This window comes from Plasmodium fragile (genome assembly GCF_000956335.1).
Source record: "Plasmodium fragile strain nilgiri unplaced genomic scaffold supercont1.5, whole genome shotgun sequence".
NCBI lineage: Eukaryota > Apicomplexa > Aconoidasida > Haemosporida > Plasmodiidae > Plasmodium > Plasmodium fragile.
The window spans coordinates 449,663-465,560 of record NW_012192585.1 but is presented as its reverse complement, the minus strand read 5'-3'; the positions used below and the strand labels follow the sequence as shown (position 1 = coordinate 465,560).

Here is a 15,898-nt window from a genome sequence, read left to right as displayed (position 1 = left end):
AAAAAAAAAAAAAAAAAAAAAATCGAAAACGCGCCAAACGGTTGATGTATCCCTAATAGTGCTGTGTAGACACGTTCATAAGGAATATAAATATAGTGTGACACTCCCTGCGCGTCGGTTTGTGGGTTATGCAGGGAAGCCGCAAACGGCAAAACAGCTGCACTGACGGACAAGCCAACATGAGCGAGAGCAGAGAGGCGTCCTCCCTGGGCATGATGGACTCGGCGTTCTTCGTGAGCCGAAAGGAGCTAATCGAGTGGGTGAACAGGACACTAAAGCTGAGCGTAACCAAAATAGAGCAATGCTCGAATGGAGCCATCTATACACAGCTCTTGGACATTCTGTTCCCCAACAAGTCTGTCCTCCACAAAGTAAAATGGAATGCCAAGCTAGAATATGAATGCATAGTTAACTACAAGTTGATTCAAAATGTCTTCAACAAAATCGGGATTAAAAAACATATGGACATAGATAAACTAATTAGGGGAAAATACCAAGACAATTTAGAATTTCTCCAGTGGTTTAAAGCTTTTTTTGAGCGAATCATTGATTATAATAATAAACATGTAATTAATTATGACCCTCTTGAGCGTCGTAAAATGTGCATTCTTGGAGATAGGGGAGATTACAAGTTACTAAATAACTATTTGCCCGATTGGGCCAAGGTAGAAATACATAATGGGAAAGAGAAATTAATACACAACGAAAATAGGACTTGTTCTAATAACCCCAAATGGAACAATGACTACAAATCCAGTGTCCATCAGGACAACGTAACGTCCAGTGTGGCCACCCGTGCCGCCACTTCCTCCAGTAACAACAGCAGCGCTGCTAATCTGTGCCAGTCTCACTCTGGGAGAAAGATTATGAAGAAGGAAAAACGATCCACATTGCTCACCACGACAGGGGACAACAATATGACTAGTTCCCATTCGTGCAAGGAAATAATTCACTCTGCTAAGAGGTACCCCAATGGGGTAACGCATCAGGGGATGACGGCTACAGGGACACACGTGGGAAACCACCACCTACCCACGTCCACGTCCACGAACAAGCGGCTTTCCGTCTCAGCAAAGGTCTCCTCGCGAGGATCACTCTCCTCTTCCACTTACTACCACCCCAACAAAAATAACTGCCATGTAGACAACCACAAGGATACCCTCTCCCTAAGCGAACAAAATAGAAAGTTCAAAATGCAGTTGGAAAAAAAAAACAGCGAAATTGCCTCATTACAAAATACATTAAAAATACAGGAAAACGAAAAAAAACTTTTACTTTTCCAAAAAAATTTTTATTACAACAAATTGAGGTTTCTTGAGCTGCTGTGCAACCAGACGGATGACGAGGCTCTGCTGGTGAGCGACATACGGCACATCATCTATGCGCGCGAGAATACGTACTTCCACCAGACTATATCGCTTAGGGGGAAGGCTAACGTGGATGGGGGGGAAGCTAGCGAAGTGGACCCAAACGAGGTGGAAGTGGCCCAATCGGGGGAAGCCTACGCCGAGACTGATAATGAAGCCCCCCTGTCTCACGCCCATGACCGCTACAACGCGCACGACTTCGTGGAGCAGAACGGCGAGGTAGAGCAATACGCGAGGCACTACAACAATCAGGGTGCGATGGACTTTCCTACCTACTGCTCCTAGGTGGGGGGGCCACAGTTACCATCTCGTGTAGCAGCAACCCCCTAGGACTGCAACAAACCGTGAAATGTGATTCACCCGGCAAGAAGTAGCCCCCCACAATTGTCTTCCACACAAATTGATACCTCCCATTTGTGCAAATATATATAAAAAAAAAAAAAAAAAGGTGTATTCCCCACCAAAACTGTGCGATATATATAAAAGTACACTTTATACTTGTACCTCCAAATTTTACCCCTTCGCCTCACCATATAACATCAACAATATTGTCTCTTTGATTAACGCTCCATGTTGTTTTTCCTCAAATGTGTATTTAGTCAACATTGCCCTTCCTACAGTGCAGTACTTTTTTACCCCCCCTTGAAATTTTTTTTTTTCTTTTTCTATTTTTTCCGGTGAGGTTACTACTTGGAAGTGGTCGCTTGTCGAGGTGGTGGAGACGCCAAATAGCTGCATTTCCAAATGATCGCCTATGTGAACGCTTCACCCGTTCAGGCCTTTGTACACCATACACCTTCACATCTGCCTCGCTATCCTACGCTATTAACTCACTTCCTATTTGCACCCTTTTTATGTATCATAAGGGACCCCCCGTTTCGCCCCACGCATGGTACGCCTTTGTTTTCTTTTTTTTTTTTTTTTAAATGAAACACGTACATTCAAACTTTTTTACAAAAACTAAAAAATTAACATTGAAAAAAAAAAAAAAAAAAAAAACAGACACACAGACACACAGACACACAGACAGACAGACAGACAGACAGCTAATTAAATGGGTGCACATTATTATCCCTTCCGTGGCGATCCTAGACCAGGGAAGAGACAGCAAGGTATGGAATAGCTTACCCCTACCGATGAGCAACTGCTTACCTTTTCTACACCTTACATGGAAGATGCCTCACTGCTTGACTCCTTCATGGCTTCGTAAAAATATGGGTGCGGCAGCTTGGTCTGAATAATCTCATCCACAATTCCGTACTTCTTCGCCTCCAGAGCATTCATGTAGTGGTCCCTGTCTGAGTCCTTCTCAATCGTCTCAATTGTCTGATTAGTAAAAGTGGACAGGTAATTATACAAGAGCTTCTTCAGGTAAAGAATTTCTTTGGTCTGTATCTCTATATCCTGTGGGTGGCCAAATGCATTGCCCAGAGGTTGATGGATCATAATTCTGCAGTTGGGCAGAGATTTTCTCTTCCCCTTTTTCCCGCTAGCTAAAATTACAGAAGCCATAGATGCTACTAGGCCAAAAGATATTGTTTGTATGTCTGACTTGATATAATTAAAAATGTCCAAAATGGCTAGTCCTTCATTTATGGACCCCCCTGGGGAATTAATATAAATTTTGATGTCATCGTGGTTGATGTTGTCTAAGTATAACAACTGGCTGATCATTTCGTTGGTCGTTTTTTTATTTATTTCCTCCGTCAGGTATATTATTCTTTTTTTCAAAAAGAATAGCTTTAAGTCCTTCTTCATATCTTTCATGTGGTCCACTCTGGGAAGGAGCTCCTCCCGTCTCCTGTACTTTTTGGTGACTCGCCTTATTCTGCTGCTGCTACTGTCGCTGCTTCTGCTGCTACTTTTGTGGATTGGTTTTCCTTTGGAGGAGGGCTCTTCTAAAGGGCTTCCCTCCATTCCGAGGAAACCACCCCCCCGTGTGGCAGCATCCATGAACAACTCGCCATTCTTAACACTTCTCATTCCCGTGGCAGAAGTGTCACTTGGGGCCATCCAATCTGCCGTGCTATCTGTTGCGCTCTCCTCCCCCGCTGCGACATTTTCCTCTTCATCCCCTATCGACCGCGACGAGTTGGAGGACACCACCCTCGTCTTGCTGCAGCGGCCGTAAACACCGCTACACCCACCACCGTCTCCCCGGCCTGCCCAGTTGTGCTTCGCCTTTCCGTGGGGGACTTCTCCACCAGTGAACTGTATGAACGGCGCCGCGCTCAACCTGTGTGTATTCCTTTTTGCATGTGTTTTGTTATTTCTCAGTAGGGTGAAAAGCAGCAGCGAAAATAAACATACCATTTCTGCAATGCAGGCAGGTGATGTGCGCAGGGGGAATGCGTTTTCCACTAAAAAATTTTAAAACAGTTGTGTTCCTTTTAAAAAGTTTGGTAAAACGGGCGGAAGGAACCAAGCGCGCATCTTTGCACGTGCGCATGTGCAAATATATATGTATGTATATATATATGTGTGCACGTTTGTTCCTTCACCCTGCAAGCACGGTAGCTGTGTTGCGTGTAAGGCTGGAACCTTGCGGGGAAACCTCTGCGTTCCCTTTGGCCCCAAGAAAAAGGAAGTCAACGCTTACACATGTAATGCGGAAGGGAATGACCCACTTCAAAATGGAGAAAAACAGGAAGGAATAAAATTCTGCCGCTTTCGCAACGCGGCACAAATGAACAACGAACAGATAGCCCAGCATCCAATAACTCTATGACTCATCGCAGACGAATATCCCCTCCCATGGCAACCTAGTTGCATTCTGGGAGAGCATCCATGCGGTTACTTTCATTTTTCATTATAGTGTCCTTTATTTTCTACACGACCAAGGAGAGCAGCAAAGCGTGGATTTCCTCTTCGTCCTCTTTTTTTTTTTTTTTTTTTTCCTTTTTTTTACCTTGCCTGGCAGGTTTTTCTCTTTTTTTTTTTTTTCAGCCCCGCGCAGTTCAGGAGTTTCACGGAGCCCGTTCTGAATAGTGCCAGCAAAGCGCAGCAAAAAGGGGAAAAGCAGAAAATGTGAAAAATGTGCAAAGCGCGTAAGGTTGAGTGTAGCACGAATTTGGTGAAATCTCCCTGGTGCAGAGCAAAACAGGTGGTGTGTGCAAACGGGCAGGGGGATACAAGAACATGGAGTGACGAAAAAAAAGCCAAAATGTTAAGCTAGCTAGTTTTTTTTTTTTTTTTTTTTTTTTTTTTTTTTTTTTTTTTTTTTTTTTTTGCATTACTTGTTAATAACTTCTATAATTTTAAGGTATCGCAAGGTAGCTATTTTGGCTTCTCCTGGTGAGTAAGAAAAACAATTTGGCGAAAAAGGGGATAAAACATATGAACCGTTCAGGCAAAACGGGAAAATAAAAAATATATATAAATAAAATATAATAAAATGGAGAACTGGAAAAAATAGAAAAAAAATAATCTAGTATCGCAGGATTGACCAACCTGTCTGTCCAAAGACCTGCAGATTCATCTGAGTCAGCTCGGACTTTTCCACGGGGAGACAGCTGCGGGGGAAGGACGTGCATGGGGAGGGGCAAACGTGTGAAGGTGGTCCGCACGGTGTGCATATTAGTAAATGCGCAAAAGTTCCAAACGCTCACTCACCTGCCCTTCTTCATGGCCATGTCGTAGAGTGACCTGTATATCAGGTTAATGTCGTCCAACTTGGCCCGTCGTCGAATCAGCGCGGGGACGGACTGGAAGGTAGCGTCGTCGATGGGGCAAAACAAGCTCTCCTTATCGGTGGCATTTCCTTTGTTCACCTGTTCGTTTCTGCTGTCCTTTGCAGCGTTTCCGTTATTCAACACCCCCTTTTTTTCGTTGTCCTTCAAATCGCTTGTACTTAGGTAATTTTTATAATTGGCCGAGTCACACAATGCAGGTTTCCCGTTGGGTACTTCCCTGCCTAAATCGCTCAAGTTGTTTCCACTTGTTTGTTCCCCTTTGCTGTCTACACATTTTTGGAGATGGTCCAGCTGTAGCAACTCGTTAATTTCATCATAATTTATGTTGAGTAAAAACTTCTTTATATTGTCGTAAAAGAAATTATTTAAAATAATTTCCGAGTTGTGATAATTTACAAACTCCTTGGAAGTGATGTTTAAATTATTTTCCAGGTTTAGCAAAAAGTTATAATTTTGCATTTGCCTGTGCATGTACTGTATGCTCATTTTTTTTCGTTCATACAGGACGTTTAATTGTTTGTTGATTTTCTGCAGCTCGCTTTTTATATTTTCAAAGTCGTTAAGAATTAGGAACGGGTTGATATCATCTTCGTACATTTTGCACATTTCGTCTTTCAGCTTTCGCTCGATGAGCTCGATGTCGCTGTTCATGTTAAGGAACTGTGAAATGGGAAAGGACACAAAATCATCAAGTGAATCACGCAGTGCAGTTCCCTTTGTATATATGTACATGTACAGGTATACAGAAGCGCTTGTCCCAACACACCCATGTGATGTAATCTAATGAACTCACCTTCTCCTTCAGTGCGTCTATTGACAACTCCATCGTGACTATTTCTCTCTCTCCTGTGGTCTTGTTCAATTATCCAGCCCGCAGGCCAATTTTACACACACAGCTGCGCTTTTGTGTGCATGCATATGGCGCGGTGTGCATAGCCCTCCCCCACCCTTGGACGCGAAAAGGCGTACACAACCCCTTTTGGGAGGAAACGCTTATGCTAAGTCGTTTTAAAAGGGGGTTATTGCCATGTGCGAAACGTGGAGAAAAAACAGGCGTACATGCATAATGGCTGGCCGTCCTGACGCGTCCTTCCTTCCATCACGTACTTGTGAGAACAAGGGAAAAATGCAACCCCTAGCATGTCCTGGCAAATCCTTCCCTGTTCAAAAAAGGTAAAAATTTCGCTCGTTGGTATGCTAACAAAATAGCGGCGGTGAAGTGTCAATTGTTATGCCTTTCGGAGGAAGAAGAAGAAGAAGAAAAAGGAACGGAAAAAAAAAAAAAAAAAAAGGTGCTTTTCCTAGCCAGTATGTACATATACCTAGCCATGCAACACACGCACGTCCAGGAGGGCAATGTGCACTTCCAAGGTTGAAGTCGTAAATGAAGGTCCATTTCCCAACTCAGTGCGCAAATGTTTCTGCATGATGAGGTGTTACATTTACACATGCGTGTAAGCTTATGCATGCATTGCCACTTTTCCCGCCTGTGAATTTTCCTTCTCATCACACGACCCTTTTCATTTGCCTGCCGTTTTTTTTTTTTTTTTTTCAGATCGGGATGGTAAGCGGTTCAGTAGGTGCTAACATGAGTACTTCACATCCGTTGACCACACTCTGCTATATCCAACTTAACCCTTTTCCCATTCTTTGAAACTGCACAAATTAGGTATGCCTCTTATTCATTTCCCTTTCCGCCCGTTTATTTAAGCCGCAAAAAAAAAAAATGTGCACCTCCGTTGGGCCATCCATAACGCATGAAAGGACATGTGCGGCACGATGGAGAGGCCCGACATAGAGTATTTAAATCTGCCTGAGAAGGTTAAGAAAAAGTTGTATGCCTTCAACATAAATACGAGTAAGTAATTATATCCCTTTGGAGATGAGTGACCCCTGGTGGGCAAGCACGCATTTTTACACGTGTGTATATATGTCTACCTCGGCATGTCCCCACAGTCATATACTCATTGTATAGTGGAGGCACACCCAGGTATGCGCCTTTCCCCTTCCACCCCCTTCCCGCAGTTGAGAAATTAAGCACGAATTATCTGGAGGGCGTCGACGTGGAGGTTGGCAATCTTTTATGAGTTCCCTCGAATGATGTTCCGGAGATGGGGATAAGTGTATAACCCCGTCCATATACATACGCGTGTGTCGGTACATAAAAAAATTCACTTTTTCCAAATTACAGGAGGTCAATGCAGGACAGGATGAACTGTTCCGTTACCACTTGCGAGACTTGGGAGTGCCAAATGAGGACGGGGAAGAAGGCCGAGCAGATTATTCTAAGGACCCCCTCCATGGTTATAACCACCCTGTGAGCGATCAGGAAAATTATTGTTATGGTGGGAGTCATGCAGACACGGACGATGAGGGAGGCGTGCTGATGGACTCGCTGAGCGACGGGGGGGAGTCGTCCTCATCATCCCCATCAGCGTCCGTGTCAACGTCAACGTCAACGTCAACGTCAACGTCGGCTTCTATGTCTACCACGGGGCATGAGCGCGCCCCACCAACTTCTCCCCCCGAAAGGAGAAAATACACGGTGCTCAAAAGTATAAACCTGTGGACGAACCTAAAGAGTAGCAACAGTTTAGTGGGGGCGTCGGGAAAGGTTGTGAAGAATAGCGTGCCAGTGCATATAACTAGGTGCAAAAATCCGGAGGGACTTGAGAAGGATTTCCTGACCTGCTCGAATTACATGAAGGCATCCCTCAGCGAGGTGACGTCTGTTAAAACGAATAGTCATGCACTGAACAAGCTCCTCGGAAACGGTCTCCAAAGGTCTAAAATATATTTCTTATATGGGAAAAAGACAAAAATAAACAAAATCATTTTGCTCAATTTATTATGTGACGTTCTCGCTGGAAGTTCGTCCACTTCAGTTGCGGTGTTCATATACTTTAGCTACATTAACGACGTAACATTAATTTATAACATTTTAAAAGAAAAAATGAAAAGGGGGAGAAAAAAGAAGCACTCATTGGATGATATCCTTAACAGGTTATTAATTTTTCGGGTTCAAAGTTTGAGCGAACTTATTTCCTTTTTGGCACATGTAAGAAAAGACAGGAGATTCAGAAAAAAAGCGGATCAAAAGAACCCATTTACAGCAAGCCAGCTAGCCAATGTGACATGCATAGGAATAGACAATTTAACAAATTTGTTAAAGCAATTAAGTGTACAAAATTCGACTACCTACTTCTACCTCGTCCGGGAGTTAAAAGTTATTTCTGTTACATTCAACATACCCATAATTATATTTGACTGTGAGAAATATCAAGTGGAAGGAACACTTGCGTGGGGCAAAAGGCAATGTAAAGAAGAGGACGCACAGGAGGGGAAGTACACAGGGAATGATTACAAGTACAGAAATAATAAAACGAAATGGAACGGGAATGCTTCTACCACTTATGAAAAGACAAGCCGTTTAACACCCCAAGGGGAGGAGCACCCCACGAATGTGCTCACCGATGATGTGCCATATTGGACGGGAAGGAAGAATAGAAGGGCCAAGTGGAAAACGAGCGTACTGTCCTGTGACAGCAATGATGAGGGCAGCACGGAGAGTAGTAGCGCCACGGACGACTCGGAGTCGTACCCAGATTATTACCACCAGGGGGAGGGAAGCACTAATGATAAGTCGGCAAAATTTGGAAGTGGGCACAGTGGTGACAGTGTATCGTCCCCTAGTGAATTGTCTCCCCCGTGCGAATCAACCGAGACGGAGCAGCAGGACGCGTCGCCCATCACCATCCACATTGAAGAAATCACACGACAGGGATCAAGTGATGATAAAAAAAATGCATTCCCAACTGTGCACAACAGCAAGAACAACTCAAACAAAACGTCCGTCCCGCACCTCACCTATAACTTATTTGACTGTGTCCTCGAAGTTGAAGTCCTTCAAAAGATGCGTGGTGATAAAAACGTGGTTCGTTTCACTCTGCTCAAATCACCGAATAGCATTACACATTTCTACGTCCACTGCTGCATTCAAAATTATACACTAACGGACGTGACGTAGTTTCCGAGTGGAGATCACAGACACGTGCAAGTGGAGTGGGCAGTCCATGCTTGCATCGCAAAGGTGTCCTTCTCTTACCATGTAATTTGTTTTTTTTTGGTGTGGTTCCCTTAGGAACTTTCCATTTAAATAGTACCTAGCAAATGATAGTTTTGTGATTTGTTCACAGCGGTTACTGCACCGTTGGAGATAACACACGCGTAAGCACATGCACGAACACGCATGCACATACAAAGGCATACAAAAAAAAAAGAAAAAAACATTTCGCTTTCGAAACGAATCGCACAAACGAGGGGGGATGACACATGAGCATCGTCAAAAAAAAAAAAAAAAAAAAAAAAAAAAAAAATTTGCCAAATGGAGGGTGTCTAGATCAACTCAGATGACGTCGCTCAGGTAAACAAAGCATAAAAATATTTTGGCGGTTCCGAGTCTGCAGTAGGGGAAAAAATTGAAAAAAAAATGGGGAAGTGGAAGACACGTGGGGTAGATGTGTGTCCGCACAGAGTGACAACCATGGGAGTATGTGCCAAATTGCGCACACCTCCCCACACTTACTCGTCATCGTTATGTATGCTGCAGTAGTTGTAGCTGGGCAGGAAGAATAGCGAGCCGGTCTTCACCGATCTTGTCTCCTTTCCAATGGTTAGTCTGACGTTGTCGCCTTTGTAAATGTACCCATACTGCAGGGGGAGGGGGCAAGCGGAAACATGACAGGGCAAAAATGTGCAGTGAATGCATAAACGTGGCGGCCACATCTGTTCACGCCGCAGGATGAAACCAAGTACTGCACGTGCACATGCGTACATATATTTTTTTTTTCAAATATTACTATGAGGTTGTGGTTTATGTTTCCGAGCTGGATGGATCTGTTTTTGGCCAAAATGACATTCGTGGTTCTGCTTTGGGCTGTAAGTATCAGCGGGCCGATCTGCAACAAAAGGGGGGAAATAAAAACGGCGTTGGGCGGGAGAATCTTTTTTGCATTATGCGCAGCACGGTGTGTACACCTTTGTAGGGTGCCCAGTGGGGTCCTCCACGTGTGGTTACCTTGACGCCGGAGAGCCTCTCCCATACCGTGTCCGCGGGATTGTACGCGACTCCTGCGGAAAGGAAAAAATATATATATAAAATATAATGACACCGCGTGGCGGGGTAGCGGCACGTGACATTACGTCGATGGCGAAAAAATTGCATCCCCAATCACGTCAGCCAAACGAATGGGCGCCACGCGCTAGGCCTCTCTCTTCCGCTACATTCATTTTTTCGCACGTACTGTACGACACCATCTTGTTGTTCTCGTCCACGAACGTGGAGTAGTCCTGGTCCGCCCTGTTTTCACTGCTGGAGTGGCTGTCCTCATTGGAGTTGTTTCTATACGAGTCCACAGACTTGGCTTCTGCATGGTTCATGTTGCTTTGGTTACTACTACTGTTGCTTCTTTTATAATGTGTGTCTGGTTGATCCACTTCATTTTTTCTTCTTCTGCCTCTTTTTTTTTGTACCTTTTTAATGTCCTTTTCGGAATGCCTGTCCTCGGACCCACTTGCATGCGATCTAGTTGTCCTTATATTCGTGTGATACTCTCCATTGTCTGCCTCCTCGTAAGACATGTGGTCCCTGTTGTTTCTCACTTGTTCAAAGTTCCTGCTACACAAATTGGGCCCTACATGACTTGGTGCATCTGGTTCGAAGGATCCGTACGGTGCAGGGTACTGATCTTCATTGATGTTGGGAGCGAAGTGGTTGTTGGTTCTGCTTGGGAGGAGGTATCCATTGTGGTGGTTCATATGCTGGCCCATCTGCTGGCTCATGTGTTGCCCCATCTGTGTGTGCATCTGGCTGAGCTGCTGCCCAATGTGTTGGCCCATTTGGTGACCAATGTGGTTGCCCACTTGGGGGTTCAGGTGCTGTCCCACCGGAAGGCCCATCTGCTGCGCCAGCTGCGCGCTCAAGGGGTTCATCTGGTTTAACTGGTTCATCGGGTTGTGCGGGTCGGCTAGGGGATGCCCCTGGGTCTGTCCCAGTAGTTGCCCTAAAGGCTGTCCCACAGGCTGTCCTACAGGCTGCCCTAAAGTCTGCCCTAACACCAGGGTAGGTCCTCCTAACTGGTAACTCTGGGGATGCTCCATTGTCATTTGCAGGTGTGCATTGGGGTTACTCATCTGGTTGTTATAAACAGGGTTAATTGCGGAGCCCATGTTGCTGTAGAGGGTCGGGGGCTGATTCTGTTCACTGCTCATGTTAGCGATCTGGCCAGCTGCAGGGGCACCCGTTTGGTTATTCAGCTGCACAGTGGGGACGGCCACTGCTTGTGCGGTCGACACGTTGCTTTGAGAGTCGTTCGATGGGGCCTCCTCCGACGGGGTGGTAGTTTTCTTCAATCTGGGTCTTCCCCGCTTGCGCTTCACCGGCGGTTGCGCTTGCGGCTGGTTTTCCTGCACGGCGGGTGGCACACCCTGCGTAGTGCTCTGCGTGGCGAGCTGCATCACGATCTGCGGCGGAAGTGCGTTCCCCACCACGGCTGCATTACTAACCGTGGTCGCATTATCATGAGGCACATTTGCATCCACAACGGTGGGAAGAATTTGCGCGCCTCCTTCACTGACTTGTGTTGCATTCTCCTTAACGTCACTTAAAATGTGAGTCGATTTGTCATTCAATAATACATGAGCGTCGGCAGCCATCGTGGGGGGACTCTCTTTATGTAAGTCAGCCTTATTGTTATGACCATGTATGTCGTCTCTATTCAACTGTGTCTTGTGATAAGGTACATTGTGTAGGTACTCATTTTTGTGATTCACTCCTTCTTCCTCAAAATACGGCTTGGCTCCACTGTGACTTCCTGGAGGGGTCTTTTTCGAAAAGGCATTCCTCTGATCATCGTGTGTCCGTAGCTGCTCATACACTTCATGCTGTTCATGCTGTTCATATGACATAGCACGTGGGTCATAATAATCTGCCTGATCGGATGGGGTTCCCTCCTCGTAATACTCGTCCCCTTCATAGCTACCTCGCGGGTGAATGCGGTTATACGCGCTGTGATAATGGCTGCCCGCATGATGTACTCCATTTGAGTGACCGCTCAACCTTTGGTGCGCGCGCTTACTGTTGTAACAATCGCTCGGGTAGTTGGCCCCCCGGGATACACCCGCGGGATGACCTGTGCCATACGAAGCATGCCTGTCAACACCATCGTGAGGATCACCACTTTGCCCGTCCTCATACTTCCTATTCCCCCCACGTGCGTAAGTACTTATTTGGTTCTCACTCGAACCTTGTCTTCTATAAGATGGGTTCACCCCACTCAGGTATTCACTGCGATGATACGCGTGCGGGTTAGTAGAGGTGCGCCCGTCGCAGTAGTTATTAAACGAGTTCTCTTCCTCGTGGTAGCGATCATCATGATGGTAACGACCGTCCATCCGACCTTGGTTCGCCCCACGCACACCCACTGGGTACCTCCCATGTCGATACATGCCTTTCTTATAATTCGTGTCTTGATCCATCCTTCCATCATGTACATACATTCTGTCTTCATCTCCATCCTTCTCCTGATCGTCCTCACCGCGTACCTTTTTGTAACCCCTACTGTGCGCACTTCTAAAGTACGTGGTTGCACCTCCTTCCCCCACTGTATGCATGTCACGCGCAGGATACACCTCACCAGTGAATAACTCATCCTGTTTAGGATCCTCCAAGCTCTCCTCTTCATAGGAGTACATCCCATTCTGTGTCTTATCGTAACCATTAATATGCATGCTTCGTGGTGGGTGCTCATTTTCGTGTATGTACTCTTTTCTGTTTTGCTGGTTCACATGGTGCATTCTCCTATTTACTCTCTTATTCAGTTGTGAATAATTTGAATCGTCGACCCCTTCATCAATGTCATACCTCTCATCCGCTTCGAGGTTCGCATTTCCGTCTGCACTGTATCCGGTGTCTCTCCTCACACGCGCGACGCGATGATAGCCTTTTGCTATTCCACTGTACTGATGGAAGCGATAGGCGCGACGGTTTACATTGTCACCTTTACCGCGTCTTTCCCTCATTTCGCCACTGTCTCCCCCTTTCCTCACATTCTGCACGTGGCCCTCTCCATATCGACTGCGCTGGGGGACTGCTCCTCCACTCTGAAAAGCGTCTTCCTCAACATGGTCGTCCATCATCCCTCCGTCGGTGCTGCCTGTCATGTCCACATTGGGCTCGCTCTCATGGAATGATGCCTCCCCTCGGGCTATATCCTCTGGCAGGTCTGCAAACGGTCTGCTACTTCTAACCTGTTTCTTCTCGTACACTCCATTTCCATGCAGATAGTGATGGCTCATTTCATCTTGGTCGTCAGTGGTCACGTACTTTTGTGCATCCCCAGCAGTGCCCTGTTGTCCGGGCTGCTTCGAAAGAAACAAATATTTTTTCTTCTTTTTAAATTGTGAGTTACCACTTGGTTCTACCTCCTTGGTGTGTTCATAATTGTCGTCGCCGCGATCGAGCTGCATGTATATGTCTCCCCCCTGGTCGTTCGCATGTACATATTTTACTCTCCTGTCACTGTTATAGCGGGAGATGTTCTCATTCTTCCTCAAATAAATGCCTTCGCTAAATCGGTTGTGGGTTCTGTTCCCTTCACGGTCTTCCTTGAATGCCCCCTTGCCCGTGCGCAGGTCCCTCAGTTTGGAGACACTCCATGTTGTGTCGTAATGAGGCGGAGACCCGCCATCTGCCTCCCCCTCCGCGTGCTTCTCCCTCAGCATAGTCTTCCTCACCTGCGCAATCCTCCTAATGACTGTCTCCTTATCATCATCCCCGCCTTGTCCAATGTTCACAATTCTATACACATTTTTATTCACCCGAATGGCCTTCTCGTGGCTGCTACTTTGCGAGTTCCCCATGTGGTCATCATGGTCTTGCAGCCCCAGTTGTGCCTCCTCATCAGTATTATTATCACCATCACCATCTTCATCGTGCTCCGCATCATGGTGATCATTTTGAAGCGATTCGTTCGATGCATCCATGGAGGCTAATCTGGTTCTTCCCCCGTGACGACTGTATGGCTGTGTGTATCTACTGGGGGCTCTAGCGTGTAGTTTTTTTCCCACCTGGTTAACACTAACAGGAGAGTCATTTCGAAAAGTGGGATCAAAAAACGGGTTGTATTTGGTCCTTTCCTCATCTGAACCCCTTCCACCACCATATCCTTTAGAAACAGATGCAGCGACACTGGTTCTGACTTTTTTCCCTTTACTTATTTTGGAGGGACTAGAAACAGAATAACATGAACCCAAGGTTGAAATGTCATTGTCGAAATAAAACTCATCCTCTTTATCTGAATCATAGAAGGAAGACACATCATCGTCCACGTAACTGATTCTGCTCACTGCATTCTCTAGTTGGTCATTTAGAAGCTGGGAGGTGTTCAGGCGATATATTTCACAAATATTATCCTTATCTGTATTCTGGGTGGTATAATCCTTGGCCTTTTTATTTACTCCATCGATGGAATTGCCCAGGGGGTCACTCAGGTTGCTCAGATTCAGGCTTTCATTATTCTCGCTAAAAGGGGGGGGGGTGGTTAAGAGGCGTATTAGTCGGGGCAGACATGACGGGCGTGGCGTGCACACGGGGGGAGGGAATACCAACATCATATAGGCATGCCGTTGCGCCGGCGAAGGCCAACGGGGAATGCAGCAACTCTGCTCCCCACTTACAGTGACGAGAGGGGCTTCCTCTCTATGACGGTGAATAGCCCATTGCTGGCTGTGGACTGATCAAGAGCCTGCACAAGGGGGAAGGGAAGGTTATAGCGAAGCGTTAGCGGCGTGTTAGCGGCGTGTTAGCGGCCGCACGGCAGCGAAGGGCCTCTTTGAACGGTCCACTTACAAGGTCAAATATCTTTTCATCATTCATAATTCTTCTGGGTGTTTCTGTTTTATCTTCTCTTCGGGTGAGATGTGACCAGAGGACAAGACAAAAGATCGGCTGGGCTGCACCTCCCTCGGTGAACACAACTTTGTGGGCTCACTGGACAGGGACACACATGCACACACAAATGTATATACATATGTGTACGTATGCACGGATGCATGCCTGTGTGTATAAGCACATATAGGGGTGTACACACTGCGGGGTCAAATGGTTGGACACACACAAAAAAAAAAAAAAGAAAGAAAGAAAAAGAAAGTTGGCGTATGCTTCAAAATGGGGAGCGCTCGCAAGTTTTGTGCATTTTTCTCCGCCTGGCCTAGAGAAAAACGACCACTACCTCCCCCCGGCGACAATCACGAGGGTCGATAGTCTCCGCCTCGTGCAGGCGAATACGCACATGTACAGGACGCACTTCCGCACTTGCCCAATTTGAGCGTTTGCACGTCTGCGCATAATATATGTCCCCTCGGGAACGACAAAAACACGTGCGTATGGAAAATGCCAATTGGTTTGCTACACCATTTAAGGGGGAAGGAGGGGCGTGCTTTTAAACAGTTCATCAGTTCGCCTCCTCAAGTTTGTTTTGTCCCTTTGCTCGACATGCGAAAAGGAGTATACATGCGTGCAAGTAAATTTTTTTTTTTGAACATGTACTTATATCCTCTATGCTGGTATAAGTACACATATCTCCATGTGCACGTGTAAAAGCATTACACTTATCTGCCTCAAAATGGGAAAAAAAAAAAAAAAAAAAAAAAAAAAAAACACATTCGCAGTACTGAATAGCCTTCGCGACAAAATTAAAAACTTCGTAGGGCCATTCGGCAAGCGTGGAGGCTGCTCAAACAAAGAGAGTGGAACGGGTGCAAAAAATGGAAATAAAGAAA

General features: G+C 46.0%; 4 protein-coding genes across 4 annotated transcripts; 2 read left to right on the top strand and 2 right to left on the bottom strand.

The window, feature by feature from the left end:
* Nucleotides 1-179: 179 nt before the first annotated feature.
* AK88_00681 (uncharacterized protein) lies at nucleotides 180-1,652 on the top strand (the record flags this gene model as incomplete). The annotated part of the gene is made up of 1 exon (XM_012478327.1): nucleotides 180-1,652. One exon carries the CDS (start codon nucleotides 180-182, stop codon nucleotides 1,650-1,652), a length of 1,473 nt encoding a protein of 490 aa, XP_012333750.1.
* Nucleotides 1,653-2,531: 879 nt separating this feature from the next.
* AK88_00680 (ATP-dependent Clp endopeptidase, proteolytic subunit ClpP) lies at nucleotides 2,532-5,885 on the bottom strand (the record flags this gene model as incomplete). Its single annotated transcript, XM_012478326.1, has 4 exons — nucleotides 2,532-3,682; nucleotides 4,818-4,879; nucleotides 4,980-5,719; nucleotides 5,853-5,885. 4 exons carry the CDS (start codon nucleotides 5,883-5,885, stop codon nucleotides 2,532-2,534), a joined length of 1,986 nt encoding a protein of 661 aa, XP_012333749.1.
* A 953-nt stretch (nucleotides 5,886-6,838) lies between these two features.
* AK88_00679 (uncharacterized protein) lies at nucleotides 6,839-9,086 on the top strand (the record flags this gene model as incomplete). Its single annotated transcript, XM_012478325.1, has 3 exons — nucleotides 6,839-6,917; nucleotides 7,085-7,128; nucleotides 7,251-9,086. 3 exons carry the CDS (start codon nucleotides 6,839-6,841, stop codon nucleotides 9,084-9,086), a joined length of 1,959 nt encoding a protein of 652 aa, XP_012333748.1.
* Nucleotides 9,087-9,640: 554 nt separating this feature from the next.
* AK88_00678 (uncharacterized protein) lies at nucleotides 9,641-14,993 on the bottom strand (the record flags this gene model as incomplete). Its single annotated transcript, XM_012478324.1, has 6 exons — nucleotides 9,641-9,769; nucleotides 9,919-10,017; nucleotides 10,137-10,189; nucleotides 10,363-14,639; nucleotides 14,795-14,862; nucleotides 14,967-14,993. The coding sequence occupies 6 exons, from the start codon at nucleotides 14,991-14,993 to the stop codon at nucleotides 9,641-9,643; spliced, it is 4,653 nt and encodes a 1,550-aa protein (XP_012333747.1).
* Between the last annotated feature and the right edge of the window lie 905 nt (nucleotides 14,994-15,898).